The 22,149-nt window shown below is 44.4% G+C and overlaps 1 protein-coding gene across 1 annotated transcript; it reads right to left on the bottom strand.

The window, feature by feature from the left end:
• Positions 1 to 653: 653 nt before the first annotated feature.
• On the bottom strand, positions 654 to 3,666 carry LOC127621738 (5-hydroxytryptamine receptor 1E-like). The gene is made up of 3 exons (XM_052095450.1): positions 3,601 to 3,666; positions 3,427 to 3,532; positions 654 to 1,810 (listed from the first exon to the last, which is right to left on the bottom strand). The coding sequence occupies exons 1-3, from the start codon at positions 3,664 to 3,666 to the stop codon at positions 654 to 656; spliced, it is 1,329 nt and encodes a 442-aa protein (XP_051951410.1).
• Between the last annotated feature and the right edge of the window lie 18,483 nt (positions 3,667 to 22,149).

The raw sequence follows: 22,149 nt of genomic DNA, 5'->3' as shown, positions 1-22,149 counted from the left end.
TGTGGTGAACAAACCACTCCAAAAGAGCTTTGCAGCTCCGCCAACTCCCATGATTTGCTGTGAATGACGCAATCAAATCACTCTCCCTTCACCCTCAAACTAATATATTTGTATGTATCTATATATTTTGACAGAAAATTTCAATATATCGTTTCTATTCTTATAATCAACAATTTTAGATCTAGTTTAATATTTTCCATAGTTTTTAATTTGATTACGTCATTAGCAATGCTTCATGGGATTGTAGTTCATTCCCTCATTAAAGATGTTTAGTACACAGTCTTGTATCTTGGGTCTTTTTGTCCTATTTTTAAAAATATTTTTACTTTAAATCAAAGTTTGTGATCTTGTGATTCACATTGGAGTTGGTTGGTTTGGTTCATGGCTTACAACCCTTTAAAAAAATTATGAAATATAAATCTATGGAAAATATGAATGGGAAAAATACTTTCAGAACCAACAACTGAAAAAGTGGGTGGGTACTCTCACGCTCTATAGACAACCTTTTGTTGGCATTTGTTATAGCAGTGTGAACCAGCGTTTAGACCCACAAAATCCAGAATATCTTGAAAATTGTGCTTGCAATTAAAGAATTCCACATGAAATTATTAGGGTGCAGTAGAGTGTCATTAAGTTATTTGTCTCTAGTCCGTCTATATGTACTCTTTGTGCCTGATCAGTCTCTTAAAAGCCTGTTTAAAGTCCTCGTTGAAGCTGGTGTACAGTAGCGGATTAATGAGGGAGTTTACGTAGCCCAGCCAGGTGAGGATGTCCGATACATGAGGGGAGGGATTTAACACCTTCAATCCCACCAGCAGCTCTTTGAGAAAAAAGGGAAGCCAGCACAGCATGAAGGCGCCCAGGATAAGCCCCAAAATGCGTGCTGCCTTCCTCTCCCTCGATGTACAGATCTGATTCCTTTCATCGTTCTCTGGCATTTCCATATCGAACGACGGAATGTGAAAAGTGGCATTGTTTCGTTCAAATTCTATGGTAGGGTCGGAGGTGGAAATAACCGAGACGCAGAAAGCATGGGTGATCCGACAGTGGTTGAACGAGTTCTGATTGTCGGTGCTGCGGCTGCTGAGGTGGCGCGAGGATCCTCGCTTCTGGTACAGTGTCTTGGCAGCATTATAGATGCGGTAGTAGAGGATAAGGATCAAAGTCATGGGGATGTAGAACGCGCCAAATGTGGAAAAAATAGTGTAGCCCACATGATCGTGCTCTATGATACATTGTGGTGGACTGCCACCATCCCCACGATTCCTCCAGAACAGAGGCGGCATGGAGATGAAGATGGAAATCACCCACACGGTTGCCACCATAATGGCTGCATGGCGAGCTGTCCTCTTGCATGCATATTCAATGGCTTTCGTGATGGCCCAGTAGCGGTCCAGCGCTATCACACACAGGTGCAGAATAGAACAGGTACAGCAGGTAATGTCGACGCTTAGCCACGCCTCACACACTATCTGCCCCAGTGACCACGTCTCCAAAGTGATGTAGATGATGCTAATGGGCATAACCAGCACCGCCACCAGGAAGTCAGTGACAGCCAATGAGCAGATGAGGTAGTTTGCAGGGAGGTGGAGCTTCTTGGTGGCACAAATGGCCACGATAACTGCAGCGTTCACGATAGCCGTCAATAGTGTTAGCAACACAAGCACAGCTATCACGGCTAATCGTTCCATCACCACCTTAACGTGGAATGCCACTCCTGGTGTCACAGTGGCATTGGTGGTGTTTGTCAGAGCACCAGAGGATTCACCCAGGTAAGGCTCCATCTTTATCCCACGGCTGGAGCTTCTGCCTTAGAGCCACCGCTCCAAGACTAAAGCCACAAAGATTTCTCCACAGGATGACTTAAACCCTGAAAAAGACACAGTTAACAGAGTAAAATTATTTTGTTTATTTGTTATGTTACATTAAAATAGTTATTTAAAATTATTAATTTATAATGATTTAATTCAGCAATTATTAATATATAAAGTAATAATTAATACCTTTAAATATCCTGACTCATATTTCAGGCATATTCACATTTACATTGATCCGTATATGAAGGCATTTAATCTGTCTCTACACAATCTCTACAGACAACAGGACAAAACACTTTTTGGACATTTAAGGCACACTATGAATGTCCTTCCATAAGTTTCGCCCTTATGCTGCATTCCATTCTACACAGAAAGTAAGAATTTCTTACTTCCCATTGGGAAAGTGCAATGGAATGGCACTTGAAGTCGGACTTCCGACTTGGAAACTTGTGCTGAAATGTTCAACTCTTGTTTCGTTGAGATGCGGGTGCGTGACATCACACAAACATGTCTGCCATGTGCAAAGTGATAAACCATTACTTTTATTAAAATAATAGCCATCAGTGAGACAAAGTTCCTACATTACATGACAATAAATAAAACCCATTAGTTCAGCACTAGGACCAGATGAAATCTGGTTTTGGCAATTGAAACACTAGCCATCCTGAAGCACTAAGTAGAACATTAGTTACACATAAGCAGGGTTGGGGAGTAATGGAATACATGTAACAGGATTACGTATTTAAAATGCAAAATATAAATAACTGTATTCCACTACAGTTTCAATTTAAATCATTGGTATTTAGAATACAGTTACATTCAAAAAGTATTTTGATTACTGAAGAGATTACTTTACATTTTATTGTCATTTGTTTCATTTCATATTTAATGCTTTCAGATGGGAAAAATATATACATATAAATGATGCGATCCAAAGTGCATTTGAACAGTGGTGAAACTCTTTCTTATGATGTGTTACATTCATACGAGCAGACAGAGAAGTACGTTTGGAGCAGAAGAAATAGAAATAAACCTTCTGTAAATTGTCAGCTTTACGCTAAGCTAAAATGCTATTTCTAGCCATTTTACATGCACATGTTACCAGACACGAACATATTTTATATCAAGAAAATTTGTGTTGGTCCATAATTTGAATAAGACCTTTGAAATTAGGGCAGAAATCATATTTTTGATAATAATTTAATTGCGCACTTCTTCGGGTTTGCCGTGAGCCCCGCTCGTCTCAACGATCTCAGGATAGCCTGCAGATGTTGTAACTGAAAGTTGCGGAGAAGGCCGTTTTCTCACAGGATATTGGAGTCAAGGGAATTTGCCAATAGCCATTTGTCAAACAAAAATTAACTGTGCCTAACCGATCGAGCAGTTCATCAATACGAGGCATAAGATATGCATCAAATTTAGACATTGCATTTACCTTCCGATAATCCACACAGAACCGGACCGACCCATTGCTCTAAGGAACCAGCACTATCGGGCTGGACCTGTCACTGTGGGATTCTGCTATTACTCCTATCTTAAGCATTGCATCCAATTCTTCTCGTACTACTTTTTTCTTGTGCTCGGGAAGTAGGTAGGGATGAGTACATACCACTACCCTGGGTGTAGTCTCGATGTGGTGCTGTATGAGGTTTGTATGACCAGGTAGAGGCAAGAACATCAGTTAATTCTTTCTGCAACTTAGCAATGTCTGTGAGCTGAGATGGTGAGAGGTGGTGGTTTCTACACAAGTGACCTGGGTGAGATGGTTGGCTTTTAAGTTCACCTCCGGCCCAAGCTCCACCCTCTCCGGAACCACCGTCGCCAACATCACAGGTCCATCTTCTTCCATAATATCAGGAGGTTGAGATGGTATATTTGAAGTGCGGCAACTCTATCTGTTCGTTTTACCTCATAATTGAGATCTCCCACTCGCTGTGTAACCTCAAAGGGCCCTAGCCACTTGGCAAATAATTTAGAGCTCGATGTTGGGAGTAATACAATTACTTTGTCTCCCGGTTTGAATTCCCGTAGCCAATCTCCCTTATCATTCTTGAGCTTGGAGCAAATTTTCCTGTGTTAGTTGACCCAAAGTGTGGAGCTTTGTACTAAGATCAAGAACGCACAGAATTTTATTTTTACAATATGAAGTTCCCTCCTCCCAAACTTCCTGCATGACATCGAGCATGCCGTGCAATCGACACCCAAACAGTAGCTCAAATGGGGTAAACCATGTGGAGGTGTGCAGAACTTGTCAGATGCCAAAAATAGGGGTTCGAACCAGTTTCCCAATTCCTAGCATCCTTGTGCATGAAATTACGAATTATATTTTTCAGGGTCTTATTAAATCATTCCACCAACCCATCTGTCTGTGGGTGATAAACATTGGTGCGAATCGATTTAATAACCAATTATTCATATAGTTTGCATAATGTACGTGACATGAAAGTAATGCCATGATCAGTGAGGTTTTCTTTTGGAATCCCCACTCGGAAGATAATTCTGAAGAGTGCCTTCGCAACACTGCATGCTGAGATGTTGAGCAAAGGCACTGCTTCTGTGTACTGCGTTGCATAATCCACCAGAACTAACACAATGTCATGTCTGTGTGCCGTCCATTTTAATAGCCCGACGAGGTCCATGGCAATTTTCTTGAAGGGGAGATCGATTAACCACCATTGGAGAATCGCACTCTTGAGGTGGCCAGTGGATTCACCAACTGACATTCACGGCATGCCACACACCACCTGTGAACATCCCCGTGAATGACCGGCCAATTAAAATGGGCCATTAGACAGTTTAGTGTTTTCCCTCACCCTAAGTAACCCGCCATTGGATTATGATGAGCCGTCTGGAATAGCATTACCCAACAGCTCTTCGGTTTAAACAACTGCAAAGTATCTTCAAAGTAGTGTCCTGCTTTACTCGATACAACCTATCTCTAATAATTGAAAAGTATGGATAAGTAAGTGCAACATCTGGCTGGAGACACTGACCATCAATCACTTTCACTTGAACAAAGGCGTGCCTAAGGGTCTCATTTCACGACTGCTCCAGTGGGAAATCCTCTAAGAGCTGGGGAAGCCAAGACTTCCCTCTCCCTTACAGCATCCTGACATGGAGCTTACGTAGACGGCCCAGGCTCTGACTCCCCAGCCAGTAAGTCACACACCACACATCGATACACTTTGTCACAGGACCGATCCACACACATCAATTGCCTAGAGTTGCTGACTGTTTTCTTTGCCTTGCGGAAGTTTCTCCCATTAGTTCGAGACAAACATGTCCTAGTCACGATCAGCCAAGCCAGAGCCCCCTCTACCAGGCAACTTTACGCCCTGAAGTAGTGCTTGTTCACAAAATGGTGTTCTTCCTGGGCTGAAGACCCACAGAGGTGCGCAGTTAGGTCAGTACTCCTATTCCTGCAGGAGAGGTTGGAGGGGAGGCTGTCCCCTTCCACCTTGAAGGTGTATGTTGCTATCACGGCCCACCACGACGCAGTAGACGGCAAGTCTTTGGGTAAGCATGCCTTAATTATCAGGTTCCTAAGAGGCGCCCGGAGGTTAAATCCATCCCGGCCAAGCCTGTTCCCCTCCTGGGATCTCTCAGTGGTCCTCACGGGCCTTCAGAGACCCCCCTTCGAGCCGCTAGAATCAGTTGGACTCAGGGCCCTCTCTCTAAAGACTGCCCTGCTGATAGCGCTCACCTCCATCAAGAGGGTCGGGGACCTGGAAGCGTTCTCTGTTAGCGACACTTGCCTGGAGTTCGGTCCAACAGACACACATGTGATCCTAAGACCGCAACCGAGAACATGCCCAAGGTTCCTACCACGCCCTTAAGAGACCAGGTAGTGAACCTGCAAGCGCTGCCCTGGGAGGAGGCAGACCCAGCTCCTTCGTTGCTGCTTTGGTGGACAGCGGAAAGGGAACGCTGTCTCCAAATAGAGGCTTTACCACTGGGTGGTGGACACCATTTCATTGGCCTATCACACCCAGGCCGTGACCCTCCCCTTGCGGGTCCGAGCACACTCAACAAGAAGTGTTGCGTCCTCGTGGGCACTGGACAGGGGCACCTCCCTGGCAGACATATGTAGAGCAGCGGGTTGGGCAACACCTAATACCTTTGCTAGATTTTACAATCTCAGGGTTGAGTCAGTATTGTCCCGTGTTTTCTCAGGTCCAAGCCAGTAGAACTCGATAATACGCTGATGGACTGGCCGGGTGGATCGCTTGCACCTAGCGCCCTTTCCCTCGGTCGAGGTAAAACTGTGTGCTTTCTCTCCCAGGAGATTCCGTATATTCGGATCCCTGGATGACTCCTCCCTAGCCCTGTGGGTCCGCAATTCAGCGGAAACATTTGCTGACCCAATTCACTGTGGGTACTCAAATCTACCCTGTACTGGAATAGGTGCTCCACAGGTCTGGACTCCTGCTTGGACTCCTCCTGGGTGTATTTTCCGTGGTACGGTCCCCTTGCGAGTGGACCCGCATCTCCCTTAAGCAGTTCCAGCTGCCCTCGGGTCGCCATGCTGTAGCAACTCCCCCCTCCTTGAGGCTGGATCTACCACCGCGCCATGTTTCCACATGTGACCTGAATGGCCCATGTGATGTATTCACCACTTTACCTCCCCGTCCCTGGGCAGGTGTGGTCTCAGCAGGGTCTTTTCCCCCTGAAAGAATAGGAAACTGGGTAAGACCCCCTTCCCACGATGCATGTAAGGGCCCCAGCCGTTTGGCTCTGCGGGAAACCTAGGGAGAAGAGAGGCCCGGCTAGGCTATGCCCGTTCCCAGGTTGGAAAGCATTGCCTTGTTCCACTGCTTAGGGTAACCAAAAGGATTCTGACGACTTTTTAATGGGGCATTGGGGACGGGTACGTGCAGTCTGACACAACTGGTCGCCGTTGCACATAAAATACCTGCCCGCTCTTGTGTCAGCAGTACACGGCTCAGCGCATGGTGTGATTTCAATTGGACCCCTAGTGTTGCTTCTTCAACACAACATCTCTTTCCCTCCATCAGGGAACGGAGGTTACATCCATAACCTAGACATTTTGGACAACTCGTAAGTCCATAATGTGCAAAATAAACATGACATTGCCATGACAATGTAATGTCAACAAAACCTAAATCTGTAAAAATTATGATTTAAACAACTTTACTGCTCAAACCATACACAAGTTTTAACAGAACAATTTTGATAATTGGATAATTATTGTAACACTGTTTCAGATGAAGTGTTGGTGAAAATGGAGTTTAAAGCGATCTGCCCTTGTGACATAATAGGCTTAAATTTACACACGGTATAACATTGACTTACTTTAATACCAGTGGGGATTTCTTTAAGACTGCAAGGGAAGCTCAGCTTCCCCTATAATGTCAAAAAAATAATGGTCAAATATGTACTATTGTGTAAACAATTTATTGACTAAAAATGCGTTAGAACACGTTCATCTCGAAGACGAATTTGTTCAGAATCAGCTACATTACATGTAGCAGGTCGGCTGACTCGATTTACTTCTCATACATTCCCGTAGCGTCAGTGCATTTCCCTGTTGAAGCCGAGCGTCCATTGACTTCAATGGGGCTGCTCTGAACAGTTTTTTTCAGTGCTCCGAAAATAGACAGTCATTGGATAAATGCTGCGATTATGTCCCCGCCCACGGACGCTCAGCGTCTCTGGGGGTGAATGAGGAGTGGGCTGGCCGGACTCGGGCTTCAGCGTGATGATTGGAGGATCTGTCAAAAGACTGCATCTCCTTTTGATTGACAGCGAATCTATACTATAAGAAGTCACTGAAGCTATTTCAGGCTCAGTCCCATCATGGATTTCTCAAGTGTAGTCGAAAGACAAACTGCTGCAACCTATTTCTTTATATTTGTTTGGCGAAATTGCTAGTCAATTTGCATAATACATTTCACACAATTATACACCACATTCCTTGTTTCAGTTTTACCAAGTTTAATATATTTTGTTTTAGAGCGTTCGTTCGTTCGTTCATTCATTCATACAGTAGGCTAGGCTAGCGTCAGTGCGGGTGAAACTGCATGACGATGGCAGACGGTGCTAATATTGTCGACCTGATTTTGGCGAAGCCATTTGAAAGTCTTCCTTACGAGGAAAAAATTAGAATTAAACAGCAGGGCAGATCAACACCTAAGATTGATTTAGTGCAAAAAATAGGGTAAATATGTTTATAATGTAGGCTGAAAATGAGCTTCCCCTCTTTGAAAGACCAGCAGCCGCCACTGTTTAATACATATACTTAATGGGAATGAAGAGATATTTTAATGCTGGGAAGAAGCCAAGAGAGCTGGATCTAGGTGCAGGATTCAAGGATTTTAATGAAAATATACAAATACAAATAATTGGTAGACACAGGAACAAATAAAACCTCCACGATGGGAAACAAGTACATAAACAGGAGCAAACATCTACGAAGGGCACTGGTTAAACACAGGGAGGTCAAACACATGCAGGTATATTCAACAACTGACAAAGAACAAGCAACCAACAGGGCATTACATACAAAAAAATACTAATGAGTAAATGAAACACAGGTGAGGACAATAGAAGACAGTTGGCAGTGATGAGGGCAGGGAATTATGGGAAGTGTAGTCCATGGGGAACAGATGAGAGGCAAAACACAGGGCAGACAACAGTGAATCGTGACATAGCCCCCCCTAAGGAGCAGATACTAGACGCTCCCAAAAACGCGAGTGCCAGTCAGAAGTTTTCTTTGGAGCCGAACGGTTGTGCATCTGCAAGCTGAAGTTCACCACTGTTTCACTTACCTCTGTCAGCGAGAAGCATTACTGTTGGATCTACGGCACGTTTCCAGCTGGCGTTCTCTGTCTCTGCATGCTGTGCAGTCTACGACCCTGGGCGCTTCGACAACGCTTTTCTCTGCTAAAAGAGTGTTCTCCTCCTAAAAGAGTTTAATTTCTCTAAAAGAGTTTGAGTTTTCCACTCACAAAAGAGCCATACACAGCGGTGTTGAACGACCTTTTCAGGACGCGTCTTTTTCAAGATGCCCTTCTGCCCATGTGTTGTTCCTGGATGCGGTCGATTTCTCTCCAAGACCGACGGCCACAGACGATGCCTCGTGTGCCTGGGCAGTGATCACACTGAGGCGGCGTTCGTGGATGGCTCATATACTCATTGCGAGAACATGACCATGGCAGCGTTGCGGTCGTGGCTCTCCTTCCTCAAGGTAAATGCCACTTCAGCCGCCCCCGCATCGCTCCTTCCCACGGGATCGAGGATGACCCGGCTGGCGATGAAGGCGATATGGGGATAATGACGGGCTCGGTTTCGCCGGGTAACTCCCCACGAACCACCCACCCCCCGACACACTCGCTCGCTTACGTCCGAGCTCAGGATGAGTGCATGGTCGAGATGCGCAACATTGACAAGTCACGATTTCTCAATGCCCCCATCACCCAGCTCGGTCTCTTCGGCGACACCGTCGACGACTTCACCCAGCAGTTCTAGGCAGTGAAGAAGCAGACGGAGGTGATTTCTCACATCACGCCGTGGCGCCGCCCAACCAGCGCGCCCCGTCTGCTCGCCGAGGGCATCCCCAAACAACAGGCAGCTCCACCTCAACCTGTGCCCAGCTCTCAGCCCCAGCGTCGAGCAGCTTCAAGACCCCTTCCAGGAACAGGAAAGCTTCGAAGCCCTCCTGAGTCTGTGACCCATGCAGTCAGATGTTCGCTCCGGAGCTGGTACGAAGACCACTCCGTCCCCCGGTGGAGGGCCGGGAGGAGAATCCTTGTTTTCATTACTTATATTTGCAGCACCACCTTCGGGCTGCGGTACCCACATTCTTAATAAAAGAGCGATTTCCTCACTCCCTGGGTCATCCAGCCGGTGCGCGCCATTCTCACGGCAAACCCAGCACCAAAACTCTACAGACCCGGCTCCCTGGACACAGTTTCCTTGCCTCCGGACCCGCGACTGCTCAGCCCCGGCAGGCCAGCACTGACGAGTTCCAAAAACGCCTCTCTAGGACCTCTTCCTCAGTCTCTAATCCGCCCCCTTCCGGGTTCGCGGAGCAAGGTAAGTGCTTTGAGTCTTTTCTCAGCACCCAAGCCTCGGGACGCTCTTCTGCCTTCCGACGCACTATTACCTGCTCCCCCCCGCCGCGGAAAAAAGCGATCGTCCCATTAGTGCCCCACGCACAGAGTTTGGATGCGTGGCTTTCACTTCCCAATCCGTCGCGCTGGTCGCGACCCTGCTCCTCAAGGATGCGATAGAGCCCGTCCCTCCAGCCGAGATGGAGAAGGGTTTCTACAGCCCTAAATTCATCGTACCCAAAAAAAACGCAGGGTTGCGACCAATCTTGGACCTGCGAGTTCTCAACCGGGCTTTACACAGACTCCCGTTCAAAATGCTCACGCAGAAACAGATTGTTACCTGCGTTCACGGCGACCTGAAGGACGCGTACTTCCACGTCTCCATTCTGCCTCGACACAGACCCTTCTTACGGTTTTGAGTTCGAAACACTATGAAAGTAAAGTGTCTGTGAGCTCTGAGAAGGCACTATATAAATTAGCAGCAACTTCAGATGAGAGCTGTGCAGGGGAAAACATTGCAGTTATAAAAAGGATCCGATACTTACAGTGATGTTCTTCTTCATTCTTTGCTCAGAACTAGGGGGAAGGTTTAAATGGAATTTTATGAGTCCCAGTCAGCATTTAGAGGAACATTTAAAATTTAGATAAAATAGTTTGCCAAGACAAACTTTGACGTTGGCGTGAGAAAGCCTATCTTGAAAGTTTGTAGTTGTTAATGCTTGAAGTTTGAAGGTTTTAAGTTTGAAGTAGTTATAAGTTTTAGTAGTTTTAAAAGTTCAAAGATTATAAGACCATTCAGTCTATCAGATAGATATGGGATTTATTACTTGATTGCTAGGGTAACCCCATCTGGTTGCTAAGCAGTTACTGGGGTAATACTTATCAAGCATAATTTCCATCCTGAGCGAAATAAGTCAACCCAGTAGTCTCTATGATGTTCTGGTGCAGAGATATGTTATTTGTTACTTTATTGCTAGGTTAACCCATTCTGGTTGCTATGCAGTTACCAAGGTCATACTTATCAAGCATAATTTCTATCCTGAGCAAAATAAGTCAACCCAGTAGTCTCTATGATGTTCTGGTGCAGAGATATGTTATTTGTTACTTTATTGCTAGGTTAACCCATTCTGGTTGCTATGCAGTTACCAAGGTGATACTTATCAAGGCTCCTTGCCATCCTGAGTGAAATAAGTCAACCTGGAAATCTCTACGATGTTCTGGTGCAGAGAAATGTGATTTGCTACTTGGTTGCTAGGGTAAGCCCATATGGTTGCTATGCAGTTGCCAGTGTGAAAACATGAAAGCTTTTTGCTGTTCTGAGTCATACAAGCCAACAATGAAGTCTATACTACATTCTGATTTTAAATTGAAGTCAAAGGGGTTTGGTTGCTAGGGTGCTCTAAATGGTTGCTAGGGTGTGGCTAAGTGGTTTCCATGATGATTCTTGAAGACTGATTTCTATTTGTGTTAAAGTGATGGAGTGAAAGAAAGAAAAAAGTGTGATGTAAAGATAGAAAAGAGAGTGATGAAGTGATAGATAGAAAGTATGAGTGGTGGAGGGATGTTTGTAAATCTGATACAGGAATACCGGAAGTCCAATCAGTTAGAAAAGATATAGCAATCCGAGTCAGATCAGTCTAAAGGTGTGTGCCGAGTTTGGTGCATGTAGCTTAAAAGCTCTAGGAGGAGTTAGAGTGAGACATTTTTGTCTCAGAAGAATAAATGTAAATAGAATATAAATATGTTGGCTTTCTCAAGCAAACATAAATATTCTTATTTTATATGAAAATTTATGGTGTAGCTTAGAAATTTAGAGATAACATTTTTTTTAATTTTTAATTAGTGAAGTTAGTGTTATTACATTTAAAAAATTGTTTTTAATGATTATGGTACAAAATTACAGTGTTATTGTTTGGGGTCAAATTAGACCCCAACCACTATGAGAATACACACATAACGAACAGAGTATAAGGGTTAAATATGAAATGCACAAGAGTACATTTTAGACGTTTAAATGTATTATCAATGACAATGTACCTCATTCTATGAATAGAGTCCACATGAGATCAGTAAAAAAGCGGTTTTAACCACTCAATGATGATCTGAAGTAATTTATACAACAGTTATCATTAGTGTTGATAGGTCAACACTGATGATAGCTTACTGTTTGTATCACTCCCCTTGTGTTCAATGTAGTGCGGATGTGTGAATTTTCATGATTTTCTGTGATATTAAAGATTTGAGCCAGCAGGTGGCGACAAAAGACCATCTTGTGTGTGCTATGAGCGAGTTGAGTTGACATTGACCAACTGTGTCAGTCAGTGTGTGAGTTTCTTGTAAGTCATCCGGAATTGTCTCTCACTCCATGATCGCTCATATTACTACACTATAGCTGATAAATAGAATTAAACGATCGGCTTCAGCATTAGTGCCAATCACAGCTAAGAGTTGTGACAGACCAAGTAATCAAACATGTTTAGGTCGTCAACCTGATCCAAGTTTCTGAGTTGGGAGAAGATGTAAACATCAACATGGCAGGGAACGCTTTCTGTGTCAAGACTGAAGAATGAATGAAAGCATGAAACTGACATCCTCCATGTTTGCTCTCCCCAACAACAAAATTCTTGAATGTGATTTCCAATGGCATGTTTGGCAGCATCACTCCACGATCGGAGCAGATTACAAGCACACTACAATCTGAGGAACAGAGTTAAACTAACAGCCGCAGCTAACTGTTTATCACTGCAACAGACACAGGAAATCACACGCTTAAAACTCTCTCTCTCTCTAACACAAACCCTCACATGTCCATGTTTCTCCAATAACTTGTAGTTCTATCGGAAAGACACGCAGGCTTGAATGAAGTTTGAGATGCCATTTATTTGATAGATGTAAAACGGGAGGTGATGTCCCTCTCTTTGGCGCAGGCCCCGTCCGGCAGTCCGAGGGAGTTGTACCCGGAACCGTCATGTCCTGCCGGAGATAGGAGGCAGGGGTGAGGAGCCTACCCCCCTGCGGGACAGGGCTCAACTGGTGGTGGTGGGGAGGTGGAGGTTGCAGTGTTAGCACACCGAAACAGCAATGTGATAGATTGTGAGCGGACTTATAAAGCATTGGCTTACGTGTGATTGGCTAGGAGTTACCCAGCTAATGATGTGATGATGTACACCTGCTGGTCTTCCCGTTTGAACTACGCTCCACTTCCATTAACTGAGGCTTGGGCGCATCTTTCGAACCAGCAGGGGGAGTCCTTAGATTTTCCTTATTTAGTTATTTACTTGTTCGTTGAACTGTTGTATAAAAGTAATATCACAAACACAATCATACTGTCAGCACAGCAGTGATTATTATTATTAAAGCTGTGCTGATAGATGGACATGCAAAACTCTTGCTTGTGTGATATTTGAAATATGCAGTAGATAATGTGTCATGTTTATATTCTGATTGCACTCATGAAGCTAATGCTAACATGCTATATGTAGCCATAATATGCACCATCTGTTATTGTATTTTATGAATTTTGTGAAAAGAATACAGCCGACCCGCTCTACCACCTGAGACACAGCCACCCCAAATTGAAAAAAATTTAAGTAATTAATCAACTTTAATGTTTTGAGTCTCAGTCAGCATTAAGCACAACTTCAGCAATCCAGGAGCAAACCACACTTACTGGGTGAATTCCAATCGAAAGTGATTAACCCTATGCCCTACTCACTCCGAAGGAGTGATGTATCTTGATGTGGGCACTCTGAAGGGAGAAAGACATTACTGTATGAATGTACCCTTTGCTAACAGTCTTGTGGAAGGGTCCTTCATAAAAAAAACATTTCCCTACTTTCTTTTGGGATGACCATCCGAGTGGCGTCCCTTTCTGTGCTGTTTGGAAAACGCAATAACAGCAGACAGCACAAGATGAAGTTGCGTTCTTGCATTTAAACATTCATTCTTGCTTCAACTTTAAATCAATTGACAGCCCTAATTTTAACAGTGGCCATCAACTTTTTTACATGAAGTGCCATTTTTGTTGCTAATGACATTATATAGTCCATCAAAACTAGTTGAAAAATTAGCTCAGACACCTTAAAAGGCACCTATTATGCCCCCTTTCACAAGATGTCATTTAAATATTTCGTGTCCCCAGAATATGTCTGTAAAGTTCCAGCTCAAAATTACCCCACAGATCATTTATTATACCATGTTGAAAATGCCAGTTTTGGGTGGGAATAAAAATTAGTCTTTAAATGCAAATGAGCTGGTGCTCCCCGCCCCATATCCAGAATAGGGCGGAGTTTTGTCGTCTCTGCTTCGGAAATCTAGACATCATAAGTAATATGACTGACAGTGAAAATAGTGATGTTCAGCCCTATATGTTTGAACCAGAGTCAGAAACTGATGAGGGAGAGAAATAACAATGGTTATTTGATAAATTTATTTATTTGTTGTAGAGTTTTTTCAGCAGATTTGCAATGATGGATGAGCAACACACACAAATACTGTTATGTTCACTCTGCCCATGCATTTAAATCATGTTCATGCAGAGAAGACTGCAGATGGTAAGATTTATTGTGAACTGTTCTCACCCAAAACCGATCTAATCCCATCAGAAGACATGAATTAAACCACTGGAGTCACATGGATTCATTTTATGATGCCTTGATGTCTTTATTGGAGCTTGAAAGTGTTGGGCCCCATTGACTTGCATTATATGGATACAAACCCCACATATTGCCATCGACATTTCTTAGTTTGTGTTCTGCAGAAGGTGGTAAGTCAGAAGAGGAAAGGATAGAAAAATCATTGCAAAAACAACAAGGTTCCTGCACCTTTAATTTTTTGACCCTTAAAAGGTCCATTGAATGAAAGTTCATGCTTGCAGTTGCTAAAGTGGTTTTAGATAAGTATTCATATCTAGATTTGTAAGCCTGACGTGTGTTTGAAAGCCTTTTTGAGCATCCTGTATATCTGAAATCTCTGTGTCCTTGAAAACTCTGAATGACTGAAGCACTAGAAAATGACCAGCCTTTCCTTTCAACGTCTATATGAAGACAAGGTCTCATGTACCTCTGCACACAATGCACAAATTAAAAAATGACACCCTGATTTTGAGTTGAGTTACTCAGAAAATGATAATCAAATTTTGCTGCTAATTACTTCATGGAAAAGTAATCACATTTGTACAATTTACTAGTGCTGTCAGTCAATTAAAATGTTTATTCGTGATTAATAAAAAAATTGTTTTGTAGTTATTCATGATTAATCACAGATATTAAAAGTGCTGAAATTTGACATTATATACTTCTTTTCTTGTCAAAATTCATTTATTTCAATCTTAGGAAAGAAAACAAAACAATATGTAACAATACAATGCTTTATTAAAATTTTCCAAACAAAGCTTCTACAGTATAAAGATAGAAATGCACTTTAATAGCACCAATTCAAGTAACATTAAACGTTTCCTAAAGTCTAAGTGGGAGATTGAATAATTGAAAGAACTAGTCTCCACATAGATATAGTATTCATTGCAGTGGGGATTAAATCTCTTAAACTCTCATCCTCCACAATATTAATCTGCCGGTATACTGTGACTATCAGCTTTCTTACAGCAATCGTGAAGCTGCTTTCACGATTCGTGTCAGTGCGTCAACGCCAGCATCGAGTGCTGCTTTGAACTCACCATAAAAAAGCACTTGCACATAAAAACATCTCATTCTGCGTTTTGGTGATAGTTAAGATCTGGTGTGTTTCTGTGGTAATTAAAATGTGCCTTACATATGCTGGACAATACATGATTTCTACCACAAGTCCCATCTGGGCATGTTTTGGGCATCAGATAGCACTAAGAGCTCCTTTCCCCATCAATTTAAAACTGACAGGGAAGCACTGTCAGAGATTCTTTAATTTACTGAGATAACCTCCAAGGCTCTATCATAGTAGTGAGTGTAATGGTCAACTAGCATGTTAAGAGCATGTTCTGTATTCCAATACATGTTTAAATGTATTCTGCACAAACAATATTATTGTAGACGTCACCCAAGTAATGTACAAGGAACATAATGTACAAAATGCAATCTGTTGCACTACTTTTGACTAACAAAGTATTGCAAATCAAATAATTTTTTTAGTCAAAATCTTTTAATTTCAGATTACAGTTACTGACTTTCAAATACGTCTCATCATGCACATCACTGCTGAGCAATTACTGTTGTGTGAAGAATTTGATATAAATGAATCTGCATGTTTGTCAGTGCTTGAAATGATTTTCAATGAAATTGGTGAAATCTACTGTGGTGTTCCAGTGGTTGCAGTAACCTGCCATGGCCTCTTACAAAAGAGTGCAAGTTCACTCATCAGCTCAGAGTGACGTACTATAACAAACCCCAGCCGTGTGGTTCAGAATAACAGATAAACCACTTTCTATTGAGTGGCACCAAAAGCAAGTTGTATTTTTAGATGTAAATTATGTAATACAGTCAACAGGAATGCCTATTTTATTAACTCTAAACCTAAACAAATCCCCAACCCTAAACCTAACCTTCAGTGGAGTACAGATTTATCTTAGAGCAAAAATGCAACCACGAATCGCACTGTTCAGGGGAGGGACATATATTTAGTTACAGACAATAATAAAATAATAAATAATAGAATCAGAAAATAATAAATCAAAAAGATAAATGAAAATATATTTGGGGTCCATTCATCGGCTGCAGACGCTGGCTCTGGGACGGTCGGGGCTGCAGGCGCCGGCTCTGGGACTGTCGGGGCTGCAGGCGATGGCTCTGGGGCGGTCGGGGCTGCAGGCGCTGGCTCTGGCTCTGGGGCGGTCGGGGCTGCAGGCGCTGGCTCTGGGATGGTCGAGGCAGAAGGCGCTGGCTCTGGGACGGTCGAGGCTGCAGGTGCTGGCTCGCTAACCGAGGCATGCGTGGGCGCTGGCTCGCTAACAGAGGCAGGCGTGGTCGCTGGCTCGCAAACCGAGGCAGGCGTGGTCGCTGGGAGTTAAATGGAGTGGAGTTACCTTGGAAACAGAGGACGAGGAAGGAGTCGTGGAAGCTGGGGCCGAGGAAGGCTTGGAGTTACCGCCATAACCCTAAAGGTGAGGAGAGAAAACTGGGAGATTAGTAATTTTGGAAAAGGAGGGTAGATGGAGGATTAGAGTAGCTGCAACATACTCCATCAGGGAGAGATTCCCCACCACAGGAAGCGCTGTTGTATGGTTAAAGTTGAATCCCATACCATAAATGGGTTTGAGGTTCTCATCGGAAAAGTATGTGGTAGCAGCGAGGTGAAAGAACCTAGTTGAGTATTCCAGTAGGGGAATATCCTGCCTGAAAAGCTCCAGGAATAAAGCTGTTGGCTCCATGCTCCTTGAAGTGAGGCTTTTTAGGAGAGGAAGATGTTGGGATGAGCTGGCAAGAGAATCCATATACTTTGTGGTTTCAGCTCAGTCTTTCTGTAACGTTTGGTGCCCAAGGAGTGGAAGAGAGGACACGCAGGAGTAGAATCTTTCAAACTTTCATCATAAACACTGGAGTAGTACATTTGCTGGAGTGGAAACAAACATAACAACTCAAACATTACTGTTCAAGGACTGACAACTAATGATCAAAACTAGAGGGTATATATACACAGGGAACTTAATGAGGGAATGGCATACAGGTGGGGATAACGAGGACGTGATTAGGGCAGTGGATGCTGGGAAACGTAGTGCTGGGGAAAACTCAAAATAAGAGTCCTTGAACATGGTGGAGACAAACTGTGACACAAATAGCTTGACAAATGTTTTTGAGGAATGTGTCTTGCAGAAAGTCAGTCATCAATGAACACCAAACTACCTGCTGTTTAGTGAGTTTATCATCCTACCCTCTGCCATATGCTACAGTATGCACACACCAAATAGCAACAAGCATAGCCGCTGTCACCAGTTTTGCCATGGCAATACTAGTTTTATTTTAAGTATTGCCTTACAATACTACTTTTCTCTGTTCGTACAGCTTCAATAACTTGCGTTTTTAACACTGGAAAAGCAGCACCTGCCGCGTCTCTCTCTCTCTCTCTCAATGTTTCCCCTAGGATTTTTTTCAGCAGCAGTGCTGTTGTGCGCATGTCCACGAGCCAGGCCGGACCCATATTAATGCGAGTTATTGGAGGAATATCAGCGTTATGCGTGACCTCAAAGGACCGGTTAAAAATGTGGCACCAGCACATGCTTTGGTAGCACCCATGTAACAATGTATTGCAAACATTCAATTACCATTGCATTCAATTACCATATTACATGTTATGTGCACTGAAAAGCACATTTGATAGTAAAGCATTGATTTTGAGGTTGGGATGCAGCTGTATATGACGTAGTAACAACAAATGTAAAAAAAAATCCACATAACACTTAATTTAAATAGGGCTAAATTGAAATATTCTGACAGTGTGACTCAACCTCAACGTGGTAGCGGACGCGCTATCATGACAACGCTTGCCCAGTGGAGAGTGGAGGCTTCACCCCCAGTCAGTCCAGCTGATTTGGGAACGGTTCGGCAAGGCCCAGGTAGACCTGTTTGCCTCCCGAGAGACCTCCCTCTGCCTGCTCTGGTACGCCCGAACAGAGGCTCCACTTGGGGACACAGCTGGCCCACGGGGTTGCGCAAGTTCGCATTTCCCCCAGTGAGCAAGGTCAGGGAGGAACAAGTCATTCTAGTGGCTCCCTATTGGCCCACTCAGACTTGGTTCTTGGATCTCATACTCCTCACGACAGCCCCTCCCTGGCAAATCCCCTTGAGGAAGGACCTTCTTTCTCAGGGACGGGGCATGCTCTGGCATCCGCACCCAGACCTCTGGAACCTCCACGTCTGGCCCCTGGATGGGATGCAGAAGATCTAGCTGATCCACCACCTGTTGTCGTAGACACAATCAACCAATCCAGAGCTCCCTCTACCAGGCAACTTTACGCCCTGAAGTGGTGCTTGTTCGCAAATTGGTGTTCTTCCCGGGCTGAAGACCCACAGAGGTGCGCAGTTAGGTCAGTGTTTTCATTCCTGCAGGAGAGGTTGGAGGGGAGGCTGTCCCCTTCCACCTTGAAGGTGTATGTAGCTGCTATCACGGCCCACCACGACACAGTAGACGGCAAGTCTTTGGGTAAGCACGACTTAATTACCAGGTTCCTAAGAGGCGCCCGGAGGTTAAATCCCTCCCGGACAAGCCTGTTCCCCTCCTGGGATCTCTCAGTGGTCCTCTCAGGCCTTCAGAGACCCCCCTTCGAGCCACTAGAATCAGTCGGACTCAGGGCCCTCTCCTTGAACACGGCCCTCGTGATCGCACTCGCCTCCATCAAAAGGGTTGGGGACCTGCAAGCGTTCTCTGTCAGTGACACCTGCCTGGAATTCGGTCTGGCAAACACTCACGTGATCCTAAGACCACGACCGGGCTACGTGCCCAAGGTTTCTACCGCTCCCTTCAGGGACCAGGTAGTGAACCTGCAAGCGCTCCCCCTGGGAGGAGGCAGGTCCAGCCCCTTTGTTGCTGTGTCCGGTACGTGCTTTGCGTACCTACTTGGACCGCACGCAGAGCTTTAGACGTTCTGAGCAGCGCTTTGTCTGCTTTGGTGGACAGTGGAAAGGGAACGCTGTCTCCAAACAGAGGCTTTCCCACTGGGTAGTGGACGCCATTACATTGGCCTATCACACACAAGCTGCCCCCCCCCTTGCGTGTCCGAGCACACTCAACAAGAAGTGTTGTGTCCTCATGGGAACTGTCCAGGGATACCTCCCTAGCAGACATATGCAGAGTTGGGCAACACCCAATACCTTTGCGAGATTTTACAATCTCAGGGTTGAGTCGGTTTCGTCCCGTGTTTTCTCAGGTCCGAGCCGGTAGAACTTGGGCAGGTGTAGTCTCCGCAGGGTCTTTTCCCCCCTGAAAGAATAGGAAAATTGGGAAAGATCGCCTTCCCCAATGCGTATGATAGCGTTAAGATGGCCCTAGCCACTTTAACATTATGCGAGAAACATATAGAGAGAAAAGGCATGGCTGGAGCGGCCTGCACCCACGCTTGGCACGTCACCTTGTTCCCCCCTGTCAGGGGTAAAGAACCAGAAGGCTTTGACGATTTTATGGGGCGTTGGGGAAGGGTACGTGCAGCCTGGCACAGTTGGTCGCTTTGGCACTTAAAATACCTAATTTATGTTTTCTACTTTATTATTTGTCAGTGCTGTTTAGAATGTGGGGGCTGATAGTTTTAAACTAGTCACCATCACTGAAAAATACGAGTTTTGCAACAGACAATTCTGTTCCCGTTTCCATTCAAATGGGTTTTGCAATTCCTGCCACGCATTACACTGATTCACAGGCGCATTTAAAATAGTCTGTTCGGTTGAGACCAGTCTGGGAATTACCTCTGCCCTCGTGCTGCTCTATCCACTGAGCCATGAAGATAAATGGTCCAAATGTAGTTGTTGCTTGAAGGAGCTATTTCTACCTGATTTAAACAATAAAAACTAATTTTGTTGATGTAACCTAATGCAGTCAGGATTATGTAACCTAAATCAAGGAATTGTTGCATTAAATTTATTGAGTTATTTTGAACTAATATACAATTTCCAATACAGCTCAATAGAGCTTGGTATGGACGCATTTGATGCATGTGCACTACAACTGTATTGTCATACTCCACCAGACCTATAGAGGGAAGTACAGAGTCATGTCATCTGTAGGAGATCTATGTCTCTCTCAAAATAATTTTTCTAAAACACTTATACATTTTTTTTCTTTGGAAACACAACTCAAGGTGATCGACATGGACATTAAAATGACTAAAATTCAAATCAGCAACTAGTCAGATATTACAGATCTATTTTATTTCTGCACTAATTTGAGATCAGTTACAGCCTGCATTTAAAATTAATTCAGGGTTTCACTGCGGGATCAATGCCCCCTAGCATAACAGCAAAACATTTAAAACGGGGTTCAAAGCTTCATGAAGCGTGTTTCAAAAGGGCCCATCACTAAACAACAGTAAGGGCACTAACTCACAAGGGAAAGCTCCGACGGAGTCCGTTTTGGAGACGTGCCCGACAGAGGGTAGAGGTGGTCACTAATAGAGATTGATATTTAAAATATATCTTTTTGACAATGTACCAGTAAAAACTGAAACTCTTTAGCCTGACAGAAAGATAATAGAGGACAGGGAATGAATGCACCGCATGTTTGAGCTTGCCTGCCCATAGGCGGAAATCGAGGGGGGTCTATCTGATGGTTGTCCCCCCCCAAAATATCATTAAAATATGTGTATTGTAAATAATATAATGATATATTCTTAAAATAATTGTTTAAGAAATAAAATAATACAAATGCAAACGGGGCAACAACAAAAAAACCCTTGGTGTCCCCTTCTTGAGAATTGTTATGTTTATCGTCCCCCCCAACATTTTGATGAAATTTTCACCCCTGTGCCTGCCATGTTTTTTTTATTTCACAGCACAGTTAGTCCCGCCTCTCTGAGATTCTCATTGGTCAATGGATGCCTACACCAGAGTGCGTTACAGCAAAAGTTGAAATGTTCTCAACTTTTGGTCGCATGACGGAACTTCAATATCGGTAACACTTGTGTGTTCCCTGTCCTGTCAGGATCCTGCCACTTCTGTTGACTATGTTCCCTATCCATAGGAGGAGACGATGGACGGTGGAGGGAGCGTACTCTGCCTTGGCGATTTATGTAGGCTACGACCGTGGTGCTGTCTGTCCTGACTAGGACGTGTTTGTCTCGAATTAACGGGAGAAACTTCCTCAGGGCAAAGAAAAGCCAGCAGCTCTAGGCAGTTGATGTGCCAACGCAGCAGGGCCCGGTTCCAACGGCCTGCGGCTGCGTGCCCGTTGCACACGGCGCCCCAACCCAATTTGGAGGCATCGGTTGTGACCAGCACGCGTCGGGACACCTGCTGCAAGGTTACCCCTGCCCGTAGAAAGCAGAGGTCTGTCCAGGGTTTGAGGGTTTGGTGGCAGGCGGTGGTAACTGTCACATTGTGCGTGCCGTCGCGGAGGATGCCATATGCCCCAAGAGCTGTTGGAATTGATTTAGAGTGACCACGGTACCTGGCTTGAGGGAAGCGATGCATTTCAGCACCGACTGAGCATGCTTGTTGGAGAGACGTGCTGTCATTGAGACTGAGTCTAACTCCAAACCGAGAAAAGAGATGCTCTGGACTGGGGTGAGCTTGCTCTTTTCCCAGTTGACCTGAAGCCCCAAACGGCTGAGGTGCCGGAGCACCTGGTCT

This window comes from Xyrauchen texanus, chromosome 28, assembly GCF_025860055.1.
Source record: "Xyrauchen texanus isolate HMW12.3.18 chromosome 28, RBS_HiC_50CHRs, whole genome shotgun sequence".
In the NCBI taxonomy this organism is placed as follows: domain Eukaryota; kingdom Metazoa; phylum Chordata; class Actinopteri; order Cypriniformes; family Catostomidae; genus Xyrauchen; species Xyrauchen texanus.
Note: the sequence above shows the minus strand (reverse complement) of the source record. Positions and strands in the feature narration are given on the sequence as shown.

Bases quoted from the DNA above. Each gene is read 5' to 3' on its own strand.
- LOC127621738 (XM_052095450.1), bottom strand. From the start codon at position 3,666: ATGGAAGAAGATGGACCTGTGATGTTGGCGACGGTGGTTCCGGAGAGG. The intron at 3,533-3,600 runs GTGAACTTAAAA...TCACCATCTCAG, and splicing joins GGGTGGAGCTTGGGCCGGAG to CTCACAGACATTGCTAAGTT. The intron at 1,811-3,426 runs GTATGTACTCAT...GGTGGCTCTAAG, and splicing joins AGACTACACCCAGGGTAGTG to GCAGAAGCTCCAGCCGTGGG.